Genomic DNA, 8,943 nt, shown 5'->3' on the forward strand with positions numbered 1-8,943 from the left:
ATTACCTGAAAACTGCATTTATCTTAACCAATAAGAACTGAGTAATTTTCTCGTGCATATTATTAGACGATAAAACACTGCTGAAAAATTGAAGGACGTAAACTTAAAGCCATCGAGGTTTGAGATATTTTCCAATAAATTGTTTCGAAAATCACGACGTTTTGACGCTTGCTTAATGTCATTAGAGACCATAAGCAGTCAGAACGGCAACGCCGGGGGAAGACGTTTAAATTTACATTTTTAGTTGGACTTTCGCGAATGGCCTGATGCGTTCACCGTCTCTTACGACACTACACTTCAACTTCAACATAACGTATGTGAGCAGGGTTGAGTTCCAAATGGAAACTTTGGGTTTGCGTGAACAGTTCAGTAAGAACTTAACGAAGTCCTTTTGGGTGTTTATGAAGAGTATTCTAAAAAAATCAGGTAATCGACCTTTGATTTGCATTTTTTCAACACTGAAAAAGCTGTTCAATGTAAACCGGAGAACCCTCCTTTATAAGTGCTGTACACTCGCGCAAATCCTTCCAGCAGTAAATGTTAGGTTAAAAGATATTCACACCGAAATGAGTATTAGATATTATGTAATTAGGAGGCAGAGTCTTGTTTATTGGTACAAGATACAACAAGCGTAACAAGATATGCAGCAGAGAGCAAAACAAACACTGGTCTGATCGCCAGACTGATAAAGTTGCCTTCAGTGGCTCTTGCATAAATTTCAAAACTCTTAATATCCCCCTTGTCCTTAGAGACATCTCAAAACCCCGTGCATTAATATATATTGATTAAAAGTACGTTAGCATTTGATACAGTTTGTATCAGCCTTTAATCTACTAAAACGATAGAGGTTATGTTCGCGGGCGTAAATATGTTTTGGGCCCGACTCAGACTCATTTTAGCCCGAGCCGCTCAAGAAAATACACTCTGTTACTATTATTGTCACTTTGAAGGGCATTGAGAAAATAAAAACTGAAAAAAAAAAATACACACAGCAATCTGAACCCTAAAAGGTATGTTTTTTTGGGGACGGAATCAGCTTCTCACTTTTACAAATCTTCTTCTTCTAGCTCAGAAGATTGATTCTTCGTTGAATTCTACGATTTCAGATATCATTTGGGCTTTGAAAAGATCGCTTTCAATTCTTCCACCAACTCTGCGGGAATAGGGCGCGAACATATCTATGGCTTCTCGATTTTAATTTGCTGCTTTTATCGTACGATTGTTTGACTCTTATTTTCATTGGCTTATTTCAGCAGGATTAAATACAAAATGCGCCACAATGCCCGACAACGTGATAATAATGAACATTTCTTTGGATAGTGTGCTTAAATATTTTCAGTTCAAGGCTTCATCAAGATTTTTCCTGTAGATTTTCCACTTCCCAACAAATCGTAAGCTTTCTTTCCCTCGGACAGTGGTAATACAGTAAAGTCGCCAAACTTTACTTCGCCTTTCTTGATCCAGGCAAAGACTTCAGAGCTACGCTTCTTCAAATCTTCTTCGTTTGCAATGTAGTGAAACAACATAGGTCGGCAGATAGAGAAGGAACCTTTAGCGAGTTTCTCCACATCAATTGGAGGCGGGGGTCCAGAAACTAGTCCAAAAGATACCACGATTCCTTGGATAGCCAAACATTCAAAGTCTGTAAAGAAACAAGACATGAAGGCTGGAGATATGTGTGGCACCTATTAAAGCCATGAAGTGACATTCCTATTTCAATTTAAGAGGGGCTTTTTCGTGATTTATGAACGTGTTTTATTTGTCTCTGCTTGAAACGCGAAATGGCAGTTTTAACTTTTTCATGAATTTGAAGATCACTGATGAAAGAAAGTTTGCCACATGACTTAAATGATCCGAAAGTTAACCAATGATTCATTTTAACTCGTAAATTGCGCGCATGCGCAAGAGCGAGTTATAGATATGATGTGGGGAATGGCATTTGCTCGCTCGCTCGCCCGCTCGATTGGTCGATTCCTGTAAACTTTTTTCCAATTTCAGGCTTTTGAGTGCATTTGATAGTTTTTGACGAGTAATAAACAAACGAAATGGCGACCTTTGTTGCTAAGAATAGTGGTGAGGTGAAAAAGAAGCCAATGATAATCTTAAAAGAGTTTTTTTTTTCGTTTTAGTTTCAACAAGCGGCGCTAGCGACTGGCAGGCGTGCGAGGATTCACAATGAAATAAGAGAACCACCTTCGTTTTCCATAAAATTGTAATTTACAATCCTTGAACTTGAAAATAATCCGAAGATTCATTAAAAATATCTCTTACTCCGAAGCGCTCGGAGTTTTACAGGTGTTCGAAGGCTCTTTCTGTTGTGGCGTGAGATTGGGGACAAAATCGATCATTACATTTTGTATCGCGTGTTTTTCCTGTGTGAAGCAACAAAAGGTGCCGGCGACTGACGAAATTACAGGTTAACACGAAAATCAAATAACACCTAGACAAATAATTTTGGCTACCGATTTCCAGTGAATTTTAAAGAACAATTTTCTTTCAAGTTTCAAGAAAAATTGAAGATTCTAAATAGATATTACGTACTAAAATGCCAAAGTTATACACCACAAAATGGATAAATAGGCCTGAAATTCTATCTTGTTCTTGATTATACGTTGCCTAGCACGTGACCAAAATTTACCCAGGTGGAAATCCAAAATGACCGTGGCAGTCTTGGCTTAGTTATGTCACTCAAAACTCGTAAATTTCACTTTTCACCTACATTTACTTCCAACCTTTTCTTTTGAACCAGAAACACAAATGATATATATATGTTATTTGCCGGCTGGGAGGTCCGTATGATGAAAAACATTTCAAGACCGAGGTCACAGTTTTTCACCATACGGACCGACCCTTAGCCGGTAAATAACATTTTTTTTTTTTCAACTTGACGAAATTCTTTCCGAAAGAACCCGAATGATTTAGGGCTGTAAATACGGCAAGATCTTTCATAAACTGTAACCAAATACTTCACGTTTTAACTTTCTATGTACTTTTTGTGAACGATTAAAATTAACTGCAGACGGTTTTTAGGCCGCTTGTCAACCAACGTAATTGACACTATGCTTATACAAATTCATTCTGAAAACAAAATTTTTCTATCGACCAAAGCGATTTGAGACAGAGAAAACAGAGGATTCATAAGTTATTTATTGGCTTGAGGTAGTAACCGAAGTGTTTCCTTAAAAATACTGTCCAGCCGGGGAAACGATATATATTTATGAAAAATGGCAACGAAAGTTGGGATGTACTCGGCGACTCACGAAAGCGTTACCGTGGCCCGTGGACAGAGATAGGAAAATACTGACCGGGTAAAGAACCAACAGATTGCAGGATTCGTTACCGTGCCCTCTAAAAAAAATAAATGTTTAAAACACATGACATCATTCACCCTTGTTAAATGTAATAGCATGATCATTTCAATTGTAGTGCCTTCTTATCTCAACGTTACTTTGTTTCTTTGCTACATTAGCGAACAATGAACTACTGCTCGTGCTCTAAATATGACAATCAACCAAAAAATTTCCTAAACCAAATAACATTAAACATAATCCAAAAAGTCATGTAAGTCATCTGTCAATTCACGAGTTTGCCCACAGAGCACTTTGATTCTTAGATGCAATGACTTAAGTATGTCAAATTGTTTTGGAGTGGTTTGAAAAATAAGTAAAAAAAGCATTTTTGGAGAAACACCCGCCAGCTTTGGCTCATCCTGTCAAAGAACGCTTAATCGCAGCCTTTTTAAAGAAGGGATAAAGAAGCGTGACAAAAAATAAGAGCCGTTTTCTATTGACTCTATTGAGTAATGAAAATAATCCAAGACTGCATTTATTTTGCTTCACAACGTCCCTGATTGGTTCAAAAAAACTTGAGTCTACAACTCGATCGATCGGATACAAAACTAAAACCAAGCGCGACTTGCTCAACCGCGTTTTTCCGCACTTTTGGCACTTCGCTTGTTTACACTATGACTTCCCATTGGTTAATGATGACGTTACACTTAATTCTGATTGGCCATTGGGATTTCTCTGGTTTTGTTATCTCGACATATTATTTAAAACTGCACTAAAAAGCTTTCAAGTGATGCAAATATGCTAGATGTGCGAGAATTAGACGGCGAGGTGCAAATGCTAGGAAATCGAAATTGGCTGAGAGTTCATTCCTTACGTTAGGATTCCTATTTATATACCAAAAGAGTCATTTTTGATTAATTTGTGATTTGTTGCTGAATCACATCGGACAAACCTCTTTAGGAAATATATTCCAAGTTAATTGCCTTGTGTGTGTCTGCTCAGTAATAAATCAGAGACTTCAGAATGAAGGAAGTAAAAAAAATTGTGGCAGAGGAGGCAAAGCCAAGACTCCCACTGATGTTCTTCCCACATCATGGTATCTTCTGTGACCTAAAACTGAATAGAGGCACGGAAACATGGAATATATTTATTTTATGTAAATATCAAGCACAACCTTGTTAATGGTGACATTATTCTGTGAGTCTGTCCTCCAACACCTCATAAGTTAGAGCCATGTTTCGGTCTTAATTCACCTCATCATACAATATATGGTAGACAACTCCACTGCTCTCATTTTGATTTGAGATAAGTCAGAGAATTGTGCCTTTACTTGAGCCAAAAAGATGAATCATATATCCTTTTTGATATGTGATCCACATCATACCTTTCTCAAAAGTTTTTTTTCCAATACCATCGTAAATAACATTAACCCCTTTTCCATCAGTTATCCTGTTGACTTCCTCTGCAAAATCTTTCTGTGAGTAAAGAATAACCTCATCAGCACCGGCCTCCCTCGCTTTTGCTGCTTTGGCCTCAGTGCTGGTTGTCCCAATCACAAACGCTCCTGAAAAAATTTGAAATTGAAATAATTAACGAACTTTGTTTGGCCTCAAATTAATTTCACTTTTTAAATCTTATTTAAAATGAGTGAACAATTGACTAAATAACTTAGATAGACAAACAGCAGTCCAACCCAAATTTAGAGGAGCCTATTTCATTTACCTCGTACAACTGACTTCACCAAGTCAACTAGCATGAAAGTAAACTTCCAGAGTGTCATGCATAATGCTTTGATTTTTCTTACTAAAAACTCACTATTCAATATCATGTTTCCCTACGAACTACCTTCAGAGAGCGTCACTTAAAGAGTACTTGGGAGTGATACTGTCTTGCTATTTTTACAAGAGAGTAACCCCATAAAATAGGTTCCACTAAAAATCTCCAATTTGCAAACCTGATGCTGTTTTTTACCTCTGTTCTTTGCCACTTGACACACAAGAGACCCAGTCCCTCCAGAGATTGCATGAATCAGCACCTTGTCACCAGGCTTCACTCTGCCAGTTGTATGCACCAGGTAATGCGCAGTCAACCCCTGAATCATTGATGTAGCAGCTTGCTCAAAACTAATCTCATCTGGAACTTTTACCAGTCTTGATGCTGACACTTTTGCATATTCAGCATGTGCTCCTGATGATTAAAATGATCAAGAAACTATTGTAGGTACCATAGGAGCACTTCTAAGTTAAAACAGTTAACCTAACTAGTTTAAGCTTGGTAATTTAGTATTATCAACTGAGTTGATAAAGTAAATTGGTCACCATAAAGAGTTTAAAAGCTGACGTTTCGAGCGTTAGCCCCTCGTCAGAGTGATCGGAGGAATTTTGGGTTGTGTGTGGGTTTATATGCAGGAAATGGAGCTACGCTATTAGTGGGAATATGGCGACGAAAAAACAAAAATAAATTGGTTGAATGGAAAGCGGTCGTTGATACCGTGCAGATTAAGAGTGCAGATTGGAAAGATAAACTTTTGTTTTAGAGTTTTGCGGTTTTCTGAACTGCCTAGATGAAGGGAAAGGCCGCAAACTGCTATATGCTGCTTAGAATGATTAGGGAGATTAAAGTGTCTCGTGACTGATTTGGATGCGTCCTTTTCATTTCTTTCTACGTCGCGAAGGTGTTCTCAGAATCGGTCACCCAGTCGTCTTCCTGTGTCACCAATGTATAACTTTTCGTAATAAGCGTAAGTTATGAAGTAGATAACATTGGCGGAGGAACACGTGAAGTGATCAGTGATCTTCATGGATCTCTTAGGTCCCGACATTTTCTTTACGTTATGAATGAAAGGACAAGTTTTGCATCGTGAGCGAGCGCATTTGAAAGTTCCAGGTTGGTCATTGGTTTGAAATGAACTTCAGTGACCAAAAAGTTGCCTTTTTTTTTGTCACATTTTAATGAAATTGCTTGAGGTTGCGAAAAGATAGAACCAGTCTCTGAATCGTTATTAAGAAATTTAAAGATTTTAAGAATGATAGATTTAACTGCGTGATTGTGAGGGTGAAATGTGATAGTGATTGGAATGTGATCAGTATTTTCCTTCTCAGCCGTTTATAGTGCTGACTGTTGATCAATTTGTTGAGCGCGGTAGTGGCCTACTTAAATGACAGAAACAGGACAGCCACGTTTATCGAAAAACTGGCTCAAGGCCTGTGATTTTTTCGGAAAAATCAGAGTCGTCACTTCATAAACGACGAAGTCTGAGAAACTGTGAAAAAGGTATGGAATTCTTGACGTGTGGTGGATGTGAAGATGAATACAACAAGTAACTATGTGAATCTGTAGGTTTGTTGTGAACACTAGTGCATAGAACGTTGCCTTCAATTGATATTTTGATGTCTAGAAAAGCCGAAGAAGTGGCGGAAATTTCCCATGTATATTTCAGAGCCGGGTGAAAGGAATTGATGGCGCTTATAAACTGAGTGAGCTCCTCTCTGGTAGAGGTAGCGCTGATACAGTCGTCAATGTAGCGACCGTAGAGTTCAGGTTTCGTGTAAATACAGTACACTTCGTATATTTACTTTTTACCTAAAATCCACAAACCTAAAAACCTAGGTCGACCCATCGTCTCTGCACTCACATACACAATTTTGGTATTCTAGAAAATGGTTACTTATGAGAGGTGATCAGATATACGAGGCGGTTACTCAAGAGCATTCTAAAGCATCCATGTGTAAATCACTTATTTACCAGATCCAACAACTGCATAAGCTACTCTCTCTCCTTTAGTTACACCAATGACATTTGCACCGATTTTTTCGACTGTTCCAGCAGCCTCCACTCCCATTGTCAAAGGAAAACCAGATCCTAAAGCTTCGAGAGGTATATACCCATCCCTCATCATGACTTCCAGGTAGTTCAAGCCACAAATCTCATTTTTTACCAAAACCTAGTATGAAAATAACACAAAACAATTTTAAATCTCAAGCTACATACTATGATTTATTTCATACCTGATAAAACTTCATGCAAATACCACAACTTCTGGGAAGCAGAAACGTAGAGGGAGGATGTAGGACATCCTAATGTTGTTAAATTAGACCACTTCGTTGCGGTATTTCCCACAAACATGTAAAAGAATTGGTTAAAGTGAGGGCACACAAACCGAAAAAGAGAAAAAATTTTTACAAGCACTTGAATTGTCCTTAAACATAAAACCAATCATAAGAAAATTACATGTATTAAGATGTAAGACTTAAATAAACTTTTAAAGAAAAGGATTAAAACATAAGACTTAAATTTTATCAAATTGTATGGCTGAGACAGGGTAATTTAGTATAATCAACTGAGTTGATAACGTAAATTGGCCACCGCAAAGAGTTTCAAAGCTGACGTTTCGAGCGTTAGCCATTCGTCAGAGCGAAACCAAGGGCTAAGGCTCGAAACAGTGTCAGCTGTGAAACTCTTTACGGTGGCCAATCTCCGTTATCAACTCAGTTGATAACACTAAATTACCCAGCTATACTCTTTCACCGACGCAGCACCACAGTTTCTTTTAAAACTTACCCCCTTAATTCATTTGTATGGCTGAGCAACTGGGAGATTGATTAACTGCACTAAGATACAGGAATGCCGAAAACACTTCAAATGCTAATTTACATATCAGTAATAACAATGCAAAATATTTTTGTAAAGCCTCGTTCTCTAGCTGTTACAAACTAAATGAAATTTATGCAATCCCGCACTTCATTGAAAGTTTTTGGTTATATAAAAAATTCTCTCATCCATTTTTATCAAAGCATCTTGTGAGTAGCATGTGAACGGGGTGGTTTGTAACTGCAGACTTTGACATAATCAGATATGCGATAACTCATCCAAATAGCGAAGGGTAGATAAACAATAAACTTGCACTGTCATCATCATTATCTTGCTAATTAATGGGCTCCCTCTGCTTAGCTTAGCATGTTTTGCCTTTTGAGAATCCTCTATAGATTATAGTAACTGCAGACTTTGACATAATCAGATATGCGATAACTCATCCAAATAGCGAAGGGTAGATAAACAATAAACTTGCACTGTCATCATCATTATCTTGCTAATTAATGGGCTCCCTCTGCTTAGCTTAGCATGTTTTGCTTTTTGAGAATCCTCTATAGATCAGGTTTGTCGTGAAAGCTGATCCCTTCCAACAAAATTATGTTAGCTCTAATTACATGGTCATTAAAAATTGAAGACCCCGAAATTATCCATCAGTACCACACATGAAAGTAGGTGCAAACGCTGAAACAGTTCAAGGGTGGGGAGAAATGGATTTGAGCTTCTTTACCTCTCCTTCTGCGGGTTCTGGCTTGGGAACCTCACCATACTTTAGCTTCGACGAGTCGCCGAACTCTTCAACATACAGAGCTTTCATTGACATCCTTCTGGAAGAAATATGGACGGCTTTCGGAGAAGCGTTTACGGCTTCGCACACGCTCTACACAGAAACAAAGAATATGCCGTCTAACAATTAATATTCCCATCCTATGATAGCGTGATAGCGTGATGGCGTGATGGCGTGACCAGTTTTGTTATGACCCTCTAATTCTGAGCCAGCAGTTTGTCAGTGGCAATACGTATAAACAAGTTGGCTGTAAGTGTAAGAATACACTGACAATCT

The 8,943-nt window shown here is 38.1% G+C and overlaps 1 protein-coding gene and 1 pseudogene across 1 annotated transcript; both read right to left on the reverse strand.

The window, feature by feature from the left end:
* Positions 1–585: 585 nt before the first annotated feature.
* LOC113671317 (uncharacterized) lies at positions 586–8,873 on the reverse strand. The gene is made up of 5 exons (XM_027187529.2): positions 8,611–8,873; positions 7,035–7,233; positions 5,262–5,477; positions 4,675–4,854; positions 586–1,642 (listed from the first exon to the last, which is right to left on the reverse strand). The coding sequence occupies exons 1-5, from the start codon at positions 8,701–8,703 to the stop codon at positions 1,341–1,343; spliced, it is 990 nt and encodes a 329-aa protein (XP_027043330.2). The 5' UTR covers positions 8,704–8,873; the 3' UTR covers positions 586–1,340.
* Positions 5,994–7,001, reverse strand: LOC149046966 (uncharacterized; annotated as a pseudogene).
* Positions 8,874–8,943: the final 70 nt, after the last annotated feature.

Source organism: Pocillopora damicornis, chromosome 4 (genome assembly GCF_964200805.1).
Source record: "Pocillopora damicornis chromosome 4, jaPocDami1.2, whole genome shotgun sequence".
Classification (NCBI taxonomy): domain Eukaryota; kingdom Metazoa; phylum Cnidaria; class Anthozoa; order Scleractinia; family Pocilloporidae; genus Pocillopora; species Pocillopora damicornis.